This window comes from Chinchilla lanigera, unplaced genomic scaffold, assembly GCF_000276665.1.
Source record: "Chinchilla lanigera isolate Chin_1 unplaced genomic scaffold, ChiLan1.0 scaffold00056, whole genome shotgun sequence".
In the NCBI taxonomy this organism is placed as follows: Eukaryota; Metazoa; Chordata; class Mammalia; order Rodentia; family Chinchillidae; genus Chinchilla; species Chinchilla lanigera.
In genome coordinates this window covers 1,892,725-1,913,749 of record NW_004955457.1, presented here as the reverse complement: position 1 = coordinate 1,913,749, position 21,025 = coordinate 1,892,725, and the positions used below count along the sequence as shown (strand labels likewise).

General features: G+C 33.9%; 1 protein-coding gene across 5 annotated transcripts in view; it reads left to right on the top strand.

The window, feature by feature from the left end:
* Spag16 (sperm associated antigen 16) overlaps window positions 1–21,025 on the top strand; it is a 948,741-nt gene that overhangs the window by 578,937 nt on the left and 348,779 nt on the right. For 4 of the 5 annotated variants that reach the window (XM_005396922.2, XM_013520779.1, XM_005396924.2 and 1 more), the window contains one exon: window positions 11,681–11,807. The exons of the other annotated variant lie outside the window; for it this stretch is intronic. In XM_005396922.2, the coding sequence (XP_005396979.1) occupies window positions 11,681–11,807 (127 nt within the window). The remainder of the gene's footprint in view (window positions 1–11,680; window positions 11,808–21,025) is intronic. 5 annotated transcript variants of the gene reach the window in all.

Below are 21,025 nucleotides of genomic sequence, written 5' to 3'. Positions count from 1 at the left end.
ATGGTAACCTCTTCTAGAAACACTCACATAGGTGTATCCAGAAATAATTTTTACCACACAACTGTACATTCTTTTATCCAGTTAGATTCACATATCAAAATAACCCTCTCATAGAAGATACTAGGCATCAGGCAATGGTATTCTTTTAAATCTATTCTTACAGTGAAATTCCTGATATATAGTATTTGCTCATTTCTGTTGTATAGATACTCCCACCACGATACATTTCAGGGTACCGATGTGAAGTCATTGAAGTAGAGTTAGAAAGGGATGTGTACAATTGTCTCTTTTGAACCAATGTAACTGGACTGTATGCATCACTATATCAGACTAATTGACATTTGTTTCGTTTCAATTTAAAATTTTTTATAACCATACCAGTAGCAGTTGTGTATCTGGAACTATGGTGGGTGGGTTAACATAAATTAATTTTCTCGCTACTGAGTGTTTCATATATAAGCACTGAAATATTTCTAATAGTACTTTTTAATCTCTATGATGTATCTTTTTTCTGCTTGCACAACATAACTTCTTTAATTGCTCATGACCCAAACCTCTCAGATGCCATTAATATTATTTTGTATAATGAACAAGGTACTACAGACAGTGGGTAAAAGTGTCTATTCTTAAACCAACTGGGATAAAACCCTGCCTCCATATCTAACTACCTTGAGGATATGGAGTGTTACCTGATTAATTATACTGTATTTTCTTTTCCTATAATTTAAGAAAATCATAACTGCTGTTACATTTTGTTTTATAAGATATTCATGTTCTACAATGTCACTAGGGATCCTGAATTAGTAAACAAGAATCATTGCTTTTGGGGGAAGTACAGGATTACTTCCCTCTAAGCTGTTTCATTGACTAATGAACAAAGTATCTTGATTTTTGTGTGTTTGCGCTTAAAGTCACCTTATTTATAAGATGTTGTTGAGTCAGTATGGAACTCACTGATAACAGCACCATAAGTGAGATGTGGATGAAACTTATCTAACACATGGAATGTTATAGCCTTCTTGGGCTTGGGAACATTACATTGCACTTTAGCATGACAATTGGAACCATTCTAACTAGTGAAATCACTGAACCAAAACTCTAGCATGTGAAAAAAACAGTACAAAATTTACTATGACAGGGACATGTTTATAGATTATGTTGAAACAAGAAGGCAGAACTGTACCTAGTTTGACCACAGCTCAAACCATGCACATCAATGTGATTCTAAGTTTTTTCATCCATCTGCACATATTCATGTCTACAAAGGACTACATAGTGCTACAGGTAATTGATTTGGGGTTTACCATCAAAGATAAATGAAGCTGGACACTAGTTCATCTAGTAAGGTCAGATTTTAATCATTCATATACTACTGTAACAGGGAAGATAATCCAGAAAGACCCAAACTCCACTTTGATTAGTACTGAGGTGACTGACTATTTTAAAGGAAATATTAGGACATGTTCCTGAGAGCAGGAACTCAGTAGAGTAGAGCAATTAAAAATAATAAAGGGTTAGTTAGTGTGAGACTGAGCACCAAAGGTCTGTCCTTCCTGATTACCTTTTTACTTGATGTATAAAATCTTGTGTGGTGTACCATGTGATTTTTGATACATATGTATTTTGTGCAGTGTTCAAATCAGAGCAAGCATATTCCTCAAACGTGTATCATTTCATTGTGGTGGAAAGATTTGAAATCCTTTCTTGTAGCTTTTAAAAAAATGTACCATTTGTTATCTTGATCTACAATCACCTGCTGTGCAGTAGCACACTAGAACTTATTACTCCTTTCTAACCATAACCTAGCTGATGATTACATTTTCAAAGAATGGCTTTCAAGTCCTTTGAGAAAGACGATCCTAAGTTGTAGGAGATTCGTGTACATCTCAAAGGGATAAAGGAAGGATTTGAAATTGTAAGCTCTTTTTAGTAAATGCTGTAAGAAAGTGCGGTCAGGGGCCTGTCACAAACTGGTTCGAACAACAGTTAGTTCTTGACAGTCTTGAAGTTTCCCAGGCAGGTACCATTAGAGGGCTGAGGTTGTCCTAAGGCTACAATCGTCAAGAACTGGAAGCCATAATGAATGGAAATGAGAAGAAATTGTTTATGTTGAGATTCTGTAGGTTCTGTAAGCAAGGATGAAACGTAATTGAGAAGAGAGGACTCAGAGCACCTTGGCTACAGTTTGGTCAAGTTGGGAATCTTTCTTCTATTATTATTTTTGTTTTTGTTTTTGTTTTTTTCTGGTACCAGGAGTCGAACTCATGACCTTGTGCTTGCCAGGCAGGCGCTGTGCCACTGAGCTAAATTCCCAGCCCTAAAACTTTTCTTCTATTATTATTATTATTATTATTTTTTTTTTTTCTGGTACCGGGAATCAAACTCACGACCTTGTGCTTGCCAGGCAGGCGCGGGAATCTTTCTTATGCAAATAAAGTTTAGCAAATGAGCAAATTTTCAAATATGAAATCACAAAGGATGAGGGCTTACTGCACTTCACACTTGCTGGTGTTTGTAAGCCACCTAGAACAGAAAGCACTTAATGTCAGTTTTAACTGTAATGTACAATATAGGAACTGTTGAGTTGCAAGATTTCTTGTTTTGGTTTTTATTACTATGTCTCAGGTTGCAGCTTTGATATTCAGCCTTCTTTCAATTTTATGTGTTTTGTTTTCCAGGTAAGTGCCATACTCCCACGTTTTTCTTGTTGTTACGTGTCTGTGCGCTACTCTGCCCTCCTCCCCTCCTCTCCAGCTCCTGTCCCCACCTCTATACCAAAATCAGAGGCTGCACAAGTCCCTTACATAAAATAGCCTGATGTTTGTACTAACCAAATCTATCCTCCTGTATACTTGAAATCATTGCTATACTATTTATGTTACCTAAAACAATGGCAATGCTATAACTAGTTGCTGTTCTGTATTCTTTAGGAAATTATGCCAATAAAGAAGGATGTACAATGTTCAGTACAGACATGGTTTTCACACATTTTCTATCCCTGACTGGTTGAATCCATGCATGGTAAAGGCCAACTCTATTTGAGTTTGTTCTGAATCTACCCTTCATAGTAATAGACTTTTATGACCAAGTAAAAATTCTAGGCCAGGCATAGTGGAGCACGCTTGTAATCCTATCACTCGGGAGGCTGAAGCAGGAAGATTGTTGTGAGTTCAAGAGCAGCTTGGTCTACAGAGTGAACACAAGACCAGCCTGAACTGCATACCGAGACCTTGTTTTAAAAAGACCAAAAAAAAAAAAAAAAATAAAAAAAGGGAATTTTCTCAGTCCATGTGTACATTGTCCAGGGTTTTGGCCATGAACTTCCATTATCTGGGGATGTGACCTAATCCCTATTTTACCCGAGTAACCTTTAGATCATGTGACTTCCCTGCAGACACACGTTGTGGTGGGCTATTACGTGTTCTTGTGCATATTCCATGGTAGATATTCAGCTAGTTCTGTGGTCACACATACTATGCATGATGAAGTACTTGTATTATTTTGGTGATGTTAAGTGAAATACTTTCATTATAAATGTTCTTTTGAATTTAAAATGTTGGAGTTACTTGAAGACTTTGCCTCACAGAAGTGCAGAATTCTGTTGTGGTTTTGAAATAGTTCATGTATAAACATTTATAAATAAATAAAGTGCAAAATTTCTTCCATTAACTTGGATGTTATGAACTACTGTGTGGGGATTTAAATAGGTTTTACTTAATTTCATGTTGGAGTTTTAGATTTAGGCATTTTATAAGGAGTTTTTATTTTAGATAAGCCCATAATAAATTTTATTATTGTAAATTAGTTCAATTATATAAATCCTGTTTTACATCTATGTCCCACTATAAATATGGCAATGAATTCCAGTCCTTGCATTTAGAAGAAGGATGTATTTTTTTATATTGTTTCAAAAATATTTTGCTACTTTTCTTTCCGTAAATGTTATATGCTTCAATCAACTGCATTTTGTTAAACTGCATGTTCATGCAAACCTGGTTTTAAAGGTGCTAAATCATATTTAATATTAATAGTATTACAATAAGAGCATCTAAGAAAACAAAAATCCTAAAATGTAATGCCTTACAAGAAAAAAAAAACCTGTGTATTAAAATGGTACTCTCATAGACTTAGCATATATATGGGAAATACATTTTAAATGAAATGTATCTGACCTGGAAGAACAGATAACTTTGTTTTATAGCAAGTTGAAAGTTTAGAGAAATATCCATCATTCAGTTACTAGAGTAATAAATTAAATCAAGTTAGCAAGGAAAGAAAATAGAGGAGACAAAGGAAACTAAGGGGAAAACAGGAGCTAAGTTAGCAACGAGCTATTGCTTGTGAATGAACTTTTCCCTTGAAAATGATAGGAAAACAGCAGACAGGAAACAGAAAATTGCATCAGGGCTCGGTGTTTACGTTTTTGATGGAAATGTACAAATCATTTTCATCCTTTGCGGCCCCGTCATGCTCCATCACTTTAGTCCATTTTCACCTTGCAAAGGAATTCTGAATGGGGCTCCCCTCGCTGGCAGCTAATTAATCTCTCACAAGCCTACTCTTGCAGCCTACCTGCCTTAGATGCCCCACACCTTAAGCCAGTGACTTGTGAGTAGATTTCTTCCCATCTCGAGCAGTTTTTCCTTCCCTTAAGAGATGTGAAGACCTAGCGTTTCCATTTTATTTTAGAAACTATACCTGAGCTATAAAATAACATTAAAAATTCTTCTTTCCCCCCTTTACCATAATGAATGTACTCCCAAATCATTAAATTGAGTTTTAATGACAACAAAGAAGCCTGCATATAAATTATGCATGTGCACAATATTTCACCAAAAATTATATATAATAGATAAGGACTCACATTATGAGATTACACATTCCTTGTGTGTTAGTAGATCAACATTGTGATATATCAGATGTATTTGTTGTGTTCAAGTTTTGTTTTTGTTTGTTTGTTCTTTTTTTGATACCAGGGATCGAACTCAGGACCTTGCACTTTCCAGGCAGGTCTTATGCCACTGAACTATCAGATGTATTTGTAAAATTTTGTGTTTGCCTAAAATGTACCAACTTTCACAAATAAGAATTTTTAGTTTAATTAATGGAAAAGTCTATATTCAAAAATGGTTAACATGAGAGTATAATTCTTTATAGGCTGAAATGCCTTACCTAAAACAACCACAAAAAACCTATTCAGGTTTCTGCTTTGAAAACTACCAGTAATGAACTGTTTCTATATACATACAGTGACAGGTGAAATTCTGTTTCAGAAACTCCTCAAAGAAAGTTAGAAATATTCATCATACCTTCATATTTTCTGATGGATTACTAATCATCTATCTTTTTTTCTCAACTATCTTTTCTGCCTTTATTTTCTTACTTATTTTCCTGTTAGACTTTTAGATGATTTTTAATTTTTATATTTCCTTTGGTTTTGATTTAAAAAGCTAGAAGGAAAAACCATTCTGACTTAGATGTATCTACTTTAATTTTTCAAAGGAGATAATACATGCTTATAGTGCAACAGATAGTTATTAAATTTTCAATTAGATGAGCTTTGACAAAGGTATACTAGTAAAATCAATAAAGATATTAAATATTTGTATAACCATAGAGCATTTTCCCTACTGAAAACCCGCCTTCCACAACAAATAATATTCCTGGTTCAATAAATATAGAATGAATATTCTTGCCCTTTATATGAATTTAATTATATGTTTGCATATATGTCTAGATTTTTTCATTTATTGTTCTTGATATGAAACATATTTTCAGTAAGAGCTTATTAGTTTTTTAGCCCTAATATAACGTGTTAATATTGTACACTTAATCTAATATATAAGACTATTAAAACAATACACTGTGTATACCCCATAGCTTGGGGAACTGTTATTTTGAATTTTATACCCACATATTTAATACACCCACCAAGAAGAGCTTCTTTTGCTTAGTCTGTTTCTTATAAACATTAAGTAAGAAAAAAGGCATTTCACGTGTGTGCATATATTGATTATTTCAGATGCTTTTGTTCTTTTTCTCCATAGAGCTGTTCCTATCTAGTGTCATTTTCTTTTAGTCTGAATAACTTCCTGCATTTCTTGTAGGAAAGATCTGCTAGTGCTGAATTTTCTCAACTTTCATTGATCTGAAAATTTGTTTTATCCTCAGGATTAAAGGGTTATTTTTTTTTTTACCTGAATATTGAATTTTAAGCCTTCAGAAACATTATTCTGCCTGTCTTCTTCATGTTGGGATATCAGGTGTCATTTGTATCATTGTTCCCTACAAGTTGTGCTTCTTTTTTAAATCTATGGCTACTTTAGAACTTTAGCCTTCTGTTTTTCTATGACGGTTTGGCTTAGGGGAATTCTGTCTGTTATGAATAATGGTTGAAATTCTTCTCAAATTTTTAGATCTGCACTTTAACATTTTTCACTAAATGGGGAAACATTTCAGCCATTATTTTTTCAAACATATTGTACCTTTTTTTCCCTTCTCTTTTCCAACCCTTTTTGGAACCCCACTTATAGATATATTAGATTTTGTGATATTTTTTTCATTGACAGAAATTCATCTATAGTTTTTAAATGTTTTCCCTGTTCCTCAAATTAGATAATTTCTGTTGATCCCCTTTCAATCTTATTTGTCATCTTTTTCCTGCAGTGTTAAATGTGACATTCTGCTCATCTGGTGAACTTTTTGTCTTATATGACTATATTTATGCATTTTTCCATGTACTGCTTTTTATAGTTTTCATTTATCTTCTGAAATTACCTTTACACATGCTATAATTAGGTGTTCCTTTAAATCACTGAACATACTTATAATAGATTGTTTGAAGTCACTGTCTTTGATTTTCAACAATTAATTTAGTGTCTATTTTTATAGTTTTATTTTTCCTGATCAAGGCTCATACCTTCCTGACATTCCTGTGGTGGAGACCTTGTAGATGCCCAACTGCAGGTCTGAGGAGGGCAGGGAGGTCTCTTCGTTCTGGTTAGGGTTCCATGCTAATATGTTCCAGTAGCACCTGCTTTCTGGTGTCAATACTCAGGTCTCCATGGGAGGGCAATTCCCTGTGTGATCCCCTGTGGAAATGCCATCTGGACCCAGGCCCAGAACTAATTTTGGCAAATACTCCCACCGTAAGCTCAGCTCTCTCAGATGTCCTCCAGCGTAAATTCCAGGCAATGGAGCAGCCTAGACTTTTCTCAGTGTCCTTCAGTTTAGTGAGATTTCACTTCTATTAGGCTCAACTTCTGACTCCATGGCAGGAAAGTGATTCCAAGCTGAGATCAGGGAGACCAAAACGCTCACACTGAGTTCTTTCTTGCTCTTCAGCTTACCATCCCATGCTATATTTAGTTCAATGCCAGAAACACTTGCGTTATGTAATGTGTATAATTTTAAATTTTTGTATCGTGCAAAGAACATTGCAGTACTGTTTATTCTATCATTGTCAGAAGCATGGTTTCTAAGAGGGTCTTTTTATTGTTAGATAAGAGAGAGATAAGGCAACTGTAATACCCAGGGCAGATTGCTAGTGGTAAGAGACCAGGAGTATTTAAAGTTAACATAGTGCCTATGATACCAGGTATTTTATAACAACCTCCACCTATACTTTAGTATATAAAAATGGAGTAAGTCAGGGAGCAAGTCAGGAAACAGGTCAGTAACACACCGGGTTTGAAGCACTTTATGGAAGACAACCAATCTGACTAGAAGTGTCTTAGTTACTTTTCTTGTTGATGGGAAGAACTACCTGACCCCCTAGCTCAGTGGAGAAAGGTATATTTAGGCTCCGGTTTCGGTTCATACGAGGCTGGCCCCAAGGGAGGATACCATGATGAGGGGGCAAGGTGGACTGAGAACAAAGAGAGAGGCCAGAGAGGAAGCTAAATTCTACCAGGCCACAGTCGCAGTGTCCCGCCCCTTCTGGCCAGACCCTACCTCCAAACAGCAAGTCACCCATAAGCCCTTGCAGCTCAGTCACTGTACAGAAGCCTAGTCTGTGAGCTCATGGGCCTCTTGGAAGACATCTAGATATGAACCATAAGCACATGTCCCAGGTGATCTCTTCTTCCTTCCTCCAATTAATCTCATTTTCTCTCATCTGCCATTCATGTGTATCAAGTATCTGTTCCCAAAGAAATATGTCATAATAAGAAATAGAAACCCAAAACATGAAGAATCACAATATTTGAAGAGTAAATTAATACAAACTAAATCTCAATGAAGAATATATAGTGCATAGGAAATCACCAAATTATCAAGAACTCAGACAAAACGGTACTCTGTATTGTCAAATCAATTGCAGAATTCCTATTTAAAACTTGGTTTTATATAGTAAAACAAATCATCAAAAGAATGAAATATTTTTTGGATTGTATAAGGGAAGAGATACAGGTGAAATGTAAACTAAGAAAGATCAGAAAATAAGGGAACTAGAGCACAGAAAAAAGTGTTTCCCTTCATCCTCCCAATTTAGAAATAAGCATAATTGGGTTATAATTTTTTTAATTATGCAAAATGAATACAAAGTTTACAGACAGAATGTTAAATACAGAGGAAAATGAGATAAAATATAGTACAGTTAGTGCTAAAGAAAATGTAATAAATATGGAAGAAAAAACAAATATAGGAGAAGAAATTTTTCTAAAATGACAAACATCTGCAAATAATAACAGGATATTGCTATCAAGGCATACTGTAACAAAATTTTTGAACGTAAACACTCTGGAATAATTATAGAGGCTTTCATGCATAATAAGCAAATCATCCCCCCAAAAAGTAGCATGTTTGGGCTGACTTCAGACTTTGGCAGTGGTGTGAGACAATGAAATATTTTTTCATAAACTTTTAAGAGAAAGAACATGTGACACCAGATATTACCAGTCAAAATTGCTGCTGAAATCCTGAATAAATATGACATTTTATGAAAGCATGGGAACAGAGGATGACTATAAATGCATATTAAGTAAACACTAGGAGGCTAGAGGAAGTGAAACATACAACTGTAGGATTTGTTTGTACAGATCAAAATATGTGTTGTGATTTTTAATATTGTAAAATGAAAAATAAACATTAAAACCTGAGAAGATGAGTTAAAGGAAGGTAAGAATTAAAGAATATGTTCCTATTTGTCCACTATACCTTCCAAAAGTGAAAATGTTATTAAAGATAACATTTAATTTTAATATTTTTCTTAATGTTAGGATATTTTTTGGAAGAGTTATGTTTTGCACCAAGATTTTTTTACTTGCCTTTTGGCTTTTAGCTAGACTTTTTATTGTTAAATTGCATATGAGTTCATTTAATAATTTTTTATTTTACTATAATAAGTATTCATTCTCAGTTTTCATAATATTTCTGTCTTTTTTTTAGTTCCCTACCTCTCCCTCTCTCTATACCTAAAACAATTAAACTAATATTTACATATGATTTTTCAAGACAATGGACTTATCATGTAAACTGTTAAATAAAAATTTTTGTATTTACATTTTAGGATTGCTAGAAAATAGCAGGTATAATTTATTCAAAAATAAATTATTTAAAGAAGAAAATAATTTATTGTGTAAGTTTTAGTGTTCTTGTGGAAAAGTTGAATGTCACAGGTAAAACCTAACCATACCTTTAACTATTCAAGCATACTGTTTTGTATCATAAAAAATACCCTATATTTCTTACAGAACCATATATTAGATATGTCAGGCTTGTGGACCATGCTCTCTCTGTTGTAATTGTGCAGCTCTCTTTCTGTACTGGGAAAGCAGCAACAGAGAATGTGCAGACAAATTAACCTGTTAAAAATTTTTATTTTAAAAAAATAAGCACTCAAACCATGGGCCACGATTTGTTGGTCCCAATATATATTGCTATATCTCAAGCTTTAATTATCAAATTAGTGTCAGCCTATTTCATAAATTTTTTAAAGAGAATAAAAATAATTTAAAATGTTAGAAATGATACAGAATTTCAGTAAACAGGTGATGAGAATTCAACAAAGGTTGTTATATTGCATATTGTCTTCAAAGTAGTTATTCAGACCCAAATGCCCATCAACTGAGAAATGGATTTTAAAAATGTGGTATTTTTATGCAGTGGAATATTACTCAGCTATAAAAAGATGTTTCATAAATTTTGAGGTAAAACTAATTACACAATGTTCCTAAACAATGAATTTATTGATTTTATTTCCTTACTATAGATATTAAGTACTATGATACTTATCCTTGAAATATAAATGGGAAAATTGCTGAGTTACATACATATATGTTCACAAATATATAAATTTCAATATGACTTCTCAAAAAAGCTAAAATTTAATGAGGGAAAAATACGCTTTGTTTCTAGCAGTTCTGAAATGCTTTGCTCAAATTGACTTCTCCCATTCCATTGGACACTTACAGCTTTGGTCAGAGAATCTCAGGTTGTTGGAGCTGAAATGATCTCTAAGTGAAAGAAAAATATTTCACTCATACAAGAACGGTATTTGCTACTGAGATTCTAGGATTTACCTATGGTGACCCTGTTAGTTCTTTTCAGACTCAGAACTGGAATCTGTTCTCTTGCTTCCTACTGAAGAACTGTGCCTACCGTCCTATGGCATAGGCCTGGTCTGGGTCAGAGGAGAACCAGTTAGTCAGAGATTATACTGGTTATCAAATATGAATGCACTGATACTAACTCCTCTGTTCTCAGCAAGCGTTAGTTACTCTGCTTACTTAAAATTAAGTATGTAAATAAAGTTACTTAGAAGCAATCAATTATAAATAATGACTGTGTTATGTGTACACTGATTTAAAAAACAACCCTTCATAAATGGCAAAAAGCAAAGCTATAACTGTCTTCCTTTCTTAGTCATTTCTAATGGTTTAGATCAGTGACTTTCAAATTTTGCATATATCAGAATTCCATGGAGAGCTCACTAAAACAGACTGATCAGTTTCTGATTCAGTAGATCTGGGATGAGGCCGAGAATTTGCATTCTGAACATATTCCTAAGTGACACTGGTAATGTTCATCTGGGTAAAACACCTTGCAAACCATTAAGGTTTTCAGACCTAAACACAAATTACAATTACCACAGGAGACATTAATAGATGGGCGCTCAAGTTACGTCCTAGTCAAGTGGCACAGAATATCTCAGACTTGAGACTGGATATCAATGTTCCCTTAAAGTGCCTCAGGTGATTCTATCATTTTTGTTTGTTTGTTTGTCTTTTTGAGACAGTGTCTCACTATGCAGTTCAGGCTGGTCTCAAACTCGCAAAGATCCTCCTGCCTCAGCCTCCAAAGTGCTAGGATTATAGGAGTACACCATGCCCAGTTTTTCATCAGGTCATTCTAATACACAGCCAAGGCTGAGAAATAATTAAAGAAAAATAATGAACTACAAATTTGTTTGGTCTTGTGAATTAGTATAAGACTTTCTTTTCTTAACATATTCCTTTACTAGACAATTTTTATGTAGCCATTTCATGACATAAATAAGACAGTAAAAAGATGACTTTACCAAGTTATTCTCTGAAGGTAATTTAAATATAATCAATAGTATGCTAATTCTATGAAATTCTTAGACTGTAAGGTAGTTATTTTTATTAGTATTGTATAGATAGCAAAATGAGTTGGATACTAACTCCTGAAACTTTCCCAACTCTTATTTCTCTCCATTCAGTGAAAGATGCAGAGGCACCTTGTATGGCCACACAGACTCTGTGAACAGCATTGAGTTCTTTCCTTTCTCCAACACGCTTCTCACAGGTTCTGCAGACAAGACTCTGTCTCTATGGGATGCACGAACAGTAAGCAAATGATCTGCCTTTCCCTAGGCTTTGATAAGGATAATCACTCTTAACCTCTCTTCAGATATTGCATTTAACGTAAGAAGTATGCAAGGGCATGTGGGGTAAAAGTCATTGCCTAAATACATGATCCTAGCTATATACTCTGATCTATCCTTCCTCTTACATTGTATAGTATATAAACAATCTCAGACATTGTTCAACAATTACTTTCTGAAATAGGAACTCTGCTGGTGAAAGGAACACAAAAAGAAAACATTTTACCTCTCCTTAAGGAGCCTGTAATTTGGCAAGGAAAATAAAATGATGCATGAGTTAGTGAAAGGAAGTCTGTGTTAAAACGGAAGAACATGAAGGGTGAAAGTCAGCAGGAACCTCATCCACTGGCAGTGTGTGAATGGCTCCCTGGGAAGGGAGGCTGGCCTGGAGCTGCAGCTTGCGCTTCCCTCACAGCTGAAAGGGTCCTGGATTGCCTTGACTTCAGCAGTAAACCTGAGGGGAAATCTAGAAACAGAAAATGGAGACTCCATTTCAAACAGCTCGGGAGAAGAGACTGTAGCTCTTGTGTCAAATAGATGCCCTTCTTTGTTCAACAGATGACGTGTGGTTATTAACGATGGGCTGGGAATGAGGAAGGAACTACAGATGCAGGAAAGAGATATCACATAAGTTTCTTGAATACAGATTTTTATGATGTAAAGAAAGGTAAGATATGTGAGACCAGGTTTCCACATTCCTGTTAGCAACATTTGGTTGGGAGTATGAAATACTCTGACTGTATAAGAAAAGATGAAATCACCTCTAGTTTCTAGTTCCTGAGGTTTAAAACTTCTACCATTTTCCTTCCCATATACAAAACTTGAGTAGCATAAAGAAAATCTATGATGAACATACAGATAATGTGAAGAGGGATGCAAGTTCAATGTGCGAGGCAAATTAATAGCCAGAAATAAGGTGTCCTGAGCCTCACATACAGGAGAAATAAGAAGGTAGATGATATGTTTGTCGTCACCAGATTCATATGTTGCAGATATTTCTACTTCTGAGGAAGCAGAAGTCAAGGGGACATTGTAGGAGGAATACGCCAGACACGAACAAAAGCAGCACTGTTGTCGGGTACAAAGGTCCTTATCCACTGATGCAGCAGAGCTTGCTTCTGCTAATGGAGCATTAATGGAAAAGCAAGATTTCCCATGCATTTAGCCCTAAAATCTTAGATGTGAAGGGTATATAAAAGCAAACCATCGAGAAAATGCTCATGTGTCAGTGACCTAAATTTTAGGCTTACTTTTTAATTTGAGTCCCTTTCTTTCCGTGTCATTCTCTCCCTCAAGTGCTATAACTGGATGTTCTTGAGTATTTCTTCTTTACTTTCTCCTATGTGAGAAACCAAGCCCTGATGCTTGGAAGTAAGCTTCACTACTTAGAAAAAGCCACCTTTCATATATGTTCCTTAAATGCATAGCTGTTTGTTAACGGTCTTTTTCCTCCACGTGGCTGGCTCCTCCTCTGTTGTCCTAACTCCCCACGGTTTCAGGGAAGAAAAGGAGATATTCAGCATGGCACAGTGGCTTTAACATAGTGGTGGCATTGCATGTGGATTGAATGCAAGTGCCCTAAAGGGCAAGTGAATCCCAGCAGTACAGCTTTAATCCATATAAATATGTTTAAATTGATTTAATAATAAATCACAATGTATATTGAAAATTACATTTCTATTTTAACGTTGTAATTATTAATATTATTATAGGGTTATAATTCTACTATACCAACTAGCTTTATATCATTAATACTAGGAGGATGACTAAAATACTTTGATATAAATGAAGTATTATAAGTATATCATACATGCATCATTATGCAGAAAAAAGTTCATTTAATAAGTTTATTTTCAGAAAATATTTTCATACCAACTGGCCAAAAATCTCAAATCTTTATGTAAAGCAAAGAGAAACTAATTTAAATTACTTAAAATTAGACAGTAAATGTTGTTAACTGAAATATTGATATAAAGTACTATAAATAAAATGTGAAAATTCTAGAATTTGACAGAACTGTTTACACAAATTTTCACTGGGCAACAGTGGTGAATTTGCTTCGGATATGCTTCACTTATTTAAAAGCAAAACAACAATAAACTTTCAATCACTCAGATTTTTAAAAGTTCATACTATAATTTTTAAAGGTACCTGTTATATGTTGTTTATGTAATGTGGAATTAGTAGTTGTTTTTAATCTCAATGATTTACAAAAAAAAATAAATTTGTAATGTGATAAATGTAATAGTAAGAACTGCATAATGTATTATTATGGATGACATTATTTGACTTGTAACATCAACTGCATCCATGACATGTTTATTATGATTTTTAGAATACATTAACTCCTTGATAAATGTTGAATTGTCAGGTTATACCAATTACTAACCCTAAGAGAAGATGAATGACTTCCTTCTGCTATTAGGAAAGCAGTAACAGCATGGTTTGTCATTTTAGGGTGATCAATTGCTATTGAGATACCCTCTAAAATATTTTTGATGAAATGTGAAAATGACCTGTGGATTATATTTCTATAACTTAGTTTTAAACTTTCTTCTACTTTCAAACATATACTACTCTTAAATCATTAACTTAACCTAACAGCTTATTGTCAAAGAAAATGAATGTGGACCCCTCCAGTCAGTCTGTAAGTCAACTGGACAGATCAGCTCTGAATTTTGTGAGGAAGGAGGAGAGGGTCATAAATCTCTACCCTTATCAAATAGAGGCTATAAAAGAGCTCACAATTTGGAAACTCATGAAGTTGCTCTTTTTACAGGGCTGCATGTATTTTTCCTCAAAGATATGAAAAAGTATTTTATTAAAATTGAAAACTAAGATTATTTTATTGCCATAAAATGATGTATGTTAAATTTAATGAAAAGTTATAATGCTCTTACAAAAACCCATGAACATTCCCAATGTACATACATGTTTGATTTGCAGCCTCTTTAAAATAAATGCAATCAGATTGCTGGTCATCCACAAGTCCAATGAAAACATAAGGTTTCTGAGGGTTATTTTAAAGAAAAGAATGTGTTCACTGTACAGTGAAACATAGAATAATAATGAGATATCTAACACATCTGGGGGTTGTTTCAGAGCTGGCCTGGCAGTGCTCAGAGTTGCTAGAATTTCATGTTTGGAGATGAGTCAGTCACACATGCTTCTTGACCTGGAACACCTTTAAAGGCCAGGGCTTGCTCCCTAGACTAACCCACTGCAGGCACTGTCTACGGCCTTCAGCTCTCTCCTCACTTAGCTTTAACCAAAAAAAATCCGGTAGCCAATCTGTCTGAGCTCCTATAAAGTAAAAATGTAGAGCTCATGTAGAGTGAACCTGTAGCCTCCTGTGTGGTGCCTGACTTCTGACTGTTTCCTAGTTCAACCTCACCCTGCTAAGGCCAGTTGATAATCTTAGATGAGATGGGGGTGAACTCTTAGAGGAGGCTGACTATTCAGAAGCAAGGATGTGGAAACAAAAGCAAAGCTTGTACCTTTTCTCCAGGTTTATATCTCATCTATATTCAATTTAGTAATATTTATTGGAGATGTACATGCCAGGCAGCACTCTAATTTCAAGGGAGGCAACTGTGATAGAAACCTTGTCCTGATAGAACACACAGATTTAGGGAGCAGGTTTACAGGCAGATTGTTTTAATGTAGTAATTGTTTATACTGTATATGGTAGACTCTAGGTTTCTGCTTTCTTGTACCAAAGCTCACTATATCAAGATTTTATGGTTAATATTCACTGAATATGTACTGCATCACATCACTTTTCCTACAACGTCTACATAATGCTGACTAGAATCCGCTTGCATGGAGACCATTATCGGTATTTCAGATTTGAGAATACCAGCATCTCAGAAAGCTAAGATGTCTAAGACCAGCCAACTGGCAGTGGCAGAGTCAAGAACCAGGCTGCCTCTCCAGCCTCAAGCTGTCCTCTTCATGCTGACACAGTAGTCCAGACCCGTTTTGTTAAAGTGTTGTAATCAACCCGATCAGTGAAGTGACTTAACGAGACTCCGCCTCAAAATAAAACGTAAACAGAGGTGGGGATAAAGCTTATTATGAAGGTTTAGTCCCCAGAGCCTTCACAGAGTTGCACGGCAGGCAGAGAAGCATTAAAGGAGGAGAAAATTAGCAGTACCACAAATTCTGTATTGTATGGACTCTAAGTTTGATCGGTCTGGTTAAAAAGTAACAGTAATGTATAAATTACAGTGGAAGGAGAATAGGTGGTTTCTTATGTTTGCATTTTCAAAAATACGATTTAATTATTGTAATTAATGACAGTAACTCAGTGAATCAGAAGTCAGATCTATAACTGGATTTGGCAACTACCTAAACGGCAAATGACCCTTCACACACAGAATACTCTAAAGGAAAAAAAAATACATTGAGGTCTCTACGTATCAGATTGGGTTGTCAAACACATTTACCTAGAATGCAAATGTATGTTCGTCAAAATTTGTTAGGTATTTCTCTTACATTGAAATCATCATCTTATCTTTGAAAATAACCAGAAGTTTTGAAATAGTTTAAAACAAGATATAAAATTCTGTTTCTCCAAACTAAAAGAGCTATATAGAAAAACTTTGAAAGGTTCTGCCCATACATAGATTGGGCAAGGGAAATATTAAACATGTTTCAAATGCTTTATAGGGCAAGTTCTCTTTGCAAATGCCACCTATTTATGTGTTGTTAAAAATATCAACTATACTTTAATGGCATAATTATCTATATTATTATTTTTAAAAGTAACTGCTTGTAACACAGGATTAACAAGTGCTTGTTATCAGATAAAAGATCAACAAATTAGGAATAGTTGTAATGTGGAGAAGAAACACAATTCATCTCTAACATCTATGTTTTGCAAGTGCTTTGTGAAGAAATAAATACTAGAAAACATTTTCTTGGTTGCTCTCTAACTCATTAGAAAAGACCATGAAGATTTTGATCATCAAAAGGTTAGTTTGCATAAAATTAACCAATTTAAAAATAGTCCTCTAAACGGTAACAATACATTAAATTGCACAATGTTGAAGAAAACTCAGTGATTTATTTTCATGCATTATGATGCATCTGTCTTTAGATACCTCAAGTCAAATATATTCATATTACACAGATACCATGCAAAAGCTTACTGTTCTTTTACCACATATGTTATAACACTCAGTTATTAAACACATTAATTCATCCAAACCACACACAAGTAACAGTATGCATGGCAATCTTAATTTTGAGAAAAAAATTTCCTTTCACTATTTCATCTCCAAACAATTTCCCTCACCACTGGTGAACTCGCATTTATCTTTAGCCATATTTCACCCTTGTTAAAAGTCCTCCATGTCTTTTTGGAAGTAACCAAGAAAACTAACCTGGGATTTTTGGCAATTATTTCATTCTAAAGTACTTAAAATGTTAAAGTTGATGAGTGAGGCATTTTTTCTCCCACCCAAATAGAAGCCTTACTTGTTTGCTAATATACTGTGTAATGACTAATGGCTTTGGTAATGTGGTGCAAGCAGATATATTTGCTAAAATAAATCTACTCACTTGTTTCTATAGAAACCTGTGTTCATATCCTATATCTTGTCTTTACATCATCAAGTAGTAAGGTCCAGCACTGACACACAGAAACCATTCTGCCTTTATTGAACAAAATGTTTTACTTTAATTTATCACTTGTGAAATGTGGACACTATTATTACTTATCACACAGGGTTGAAGTGCACATTAAATGATTAATCACATGAAGTATTTAAAACAGCAACTGGTAACTAAAAATATTTTACATATCTTTATAGCAACTGCCATCCTAAATTATTGTTGTTTGCTTACTAATACTTCTGTCATGAAACTTTGAGATTTCTGTGCACTTTTGCAATAGTTAGTATAATAGGCTTTCCATAAATAGCAAAGGAAAGGAAGAAGAGGAAGAAGATAAGGAAAGAGGGAAGGGGCAAGCAAGGGAGGGAAATAATGGCTTACTGTGCTTTTCTTTTTTTAATGCATTTGTCCTGTTCTGTGTCCCGTTTCATTTGCATTCCCTTCAATTTCTTTCCATTTAGACTAATGCCAGACCATGTCACAAAATCAGCACTAAACATATATTCACAAAATACATAGAGTATACGATTTTGTTTCTCTAGGTTATAATCAAGCTGTATCATCTTCCTACCTTTCCAGGAATAATGAAGTCTATCTCCTCTGTTACTATCATTTTAAGATATGGACCTTGTCAGAATGTTCAAGTTATCTTTCAATTAGTCCCTAACATCGACTCTGAAATAATTTAATTTTCTGCTTTCTCAGTTACCTTTATTTTAGTATGTTTTCCATTTCAGACAGACTTTGTACTTTCCCCTCCATTTTTCTCTGGGTTTTTGTGTAGCCTCTTATGTACTATCACTTAGGATCAGTGAGCTATTGTTTTTCAAATAATTTTTCTCACTTCACTAAAAATATAATAGAAATCATCTTCTAGGATAATTATTCTGGTTACATAAGGGGGACATTATGTCTTTTTTCAGAGTATTAATAATAAAAGTACTACTTTTTCCCAAATGTGACTACCTGGCATATCTTCCACATCTTTTCCTTGAAGAGTAGTATTTGGATAGATTTCAATTGCTCCTTAAGACATGAATTTAAAAGATTAACTTATCATGTATGTTTTTTAAAATGTGTAAGACTTTGAAAACTTACCATTATTAAATTTGTCATTGTATTAAGTATGGTTGTTAATAGATTTTCATGTCACAAAAAACTCTACATTAGATGATTTGCTTTTTAGGTAGGAAAGTATTTTGCCTAAATAATTCAATTTCTAAAACCTTAAAATAAACATTTTAAAGCATAATCAAGTAACCTTGTATTTAATAATGTAATATGTCATAATTATTTTGAAAGATTGTTATTTAACTCTAATAAAATACTACATTCTTTGTATACATCACATCTTCCACATAAAATCTTTCTATATATAACACAAAAAGCATCTTTCTTCCCTTATTTTCCCTTATAATTAACATACATAGCATACATAACATTACAGTGGTACTAATAGAAATGTTAGGCATTTGTGTGTCATTGTCAGTCTTTGAAAAAATATAATGTTTTAATAATGAAAAGAATGGTTTAAAATTGTGCACTTCCCACTGAAATCTACATATGTCATTTTATGTATTTCAGTGATATAGTAATAATTCCTTAATACTTCATGAATTTAATTTACATTTTGTCCCATAAAGATGTGGTGTAGAAGGGCATATGAATGAGCTAAATATTCCTCATAATTTGTTTAGAATAACTTCAGTATTCCTCATAATACTTCCCTCTTGACTAATTAATATACCATTTTGCAGTGTCTTTTAATGAGACTATATGACTTGGATTGAATTCTAGGATTGGATGTATCATATAAAAAGAAAAATACCATATGCTAGAAACTCATTTTTTTAAAAAGGTAACATTGGTTAAGTTTTCTCAAACACATTTCACAATATGCTTGCCCAGTTTATTTTATTTCATTGACAAAATGAGTTGATTTGTATCAATTTTAAAGTATTTACATCATTAGAAGAGAAATTATTGTCAAGGATGGCATGAACTTTGAAAAAAGTACATAAAATAAGTCAATTTTTTGTATTTTTAAAAAAAGTATCTGCAAAAATAGTAGTATTTATTCTGCCAGGAATTGTTTGAACATGATTATCTTTAACATAATTGTCTGAACATGATTATCAAACACCATTGCAAGTTAGAGACTATTTTAATCATATTAAAAAAGAAGAAATTGAAAAGCAGAGATATTAAATAACTTATTAAAAGGCCCAAAACTGTATTGATCTTAGATCACAACCCTGTTCCTTTTAACAAGATCCATGTCCCTTTACTACATCATAGTATCTCTATTTTAACATGACAGTATCTAAACAAAACCTGATTTTCAAAGTTTGTAATCATCTGCTGTGACACTGGCTAAGATCCAATTTTACCGCTTTCTCCTGTTTGTCAAGTATATTCTTAGGGAAGAATAAAGATTTGTGTATTGTAAAATATAATTAGAGCACTATTCTCATAAAATTTTGTAATATATTGCAAAATTTTACAGGAATATTTGTTTATTCCATCTATTGAAAAACATAAAGGACTGTTTCATCCTTTTATTCATATTGCCAATTCAATCATAACAATAAATGGTTGTTGGAAGTTAAAAAAAAGGAGATGCATGAATGCAGATTTTTAGATGTGGTAGAATCTAGGTTTGTTCTCTTGCAGAAACATGATTTTGGACTTATCTATTGAATAAATAAGAATTTTATGATGTAAGAATATTGAGGATACTTTTATTGAATATGTTTCCGTAAAAGAAATCCTCATTGAATTGCCTCCAGTCTCTTCTGTCTTGAGTACGGTGTGGAGAAAAAGTAGATCTTGAAGTCAGATAGAAGGAATTTGAATCATAGTTCTACCATTTCCCATTCATGTATGGATATGGCATGACATTTCATGCTTATAAAACTCAATATTCTCTTTTAAAATGTAAATAATAATTCAATTATAGTATTAGCACTGGGACTATATATTTGGAAGTCAAAAAACATCAGTAAGTTTCCCTTCTACTGACAAGTGAGAATGCTAGTGGCTAGTTTCATGATTTGTGGTTCTGTCTCTGGTTGACGGGCTAAATGATGCTTAATGAAATTGAACAGTCTCACTGCAGATTGTTTTGTCCAGTATTTTGTCTGTTGCTGTCACTTTCTAGAACTCAGTGACTAATTCACTGCATCAGTTTGTAATTCCACATCCTGTATAATGTTTAATTAACCCATCTTGTTTATAGTCACTTAATTTCAGTTGAAAGTATAGAAATTACTTAGGAATGATCTTGCCACTGTTATTTATTCTTTCATATATTTAGTTCATTAAAGCTTTAGTGATGATGGCTTGGCTGTACTTCAAGATAGACAACTTTGAATTCATTGCAGCACTACGTGTTAATTATATTTGAGGTATCATTGATGAAACTAGAAATTAAATGCAACATTTTTGGCAAGTATTTCTGGTATCCTACTGTGGCTATGATCTGTGCAAGGTAAAACAATATATATAGGGGCTGGGGATTTAGCTCAGCGGCAAAAGCGCCTGCCTGGCAAGCGCAAGGTC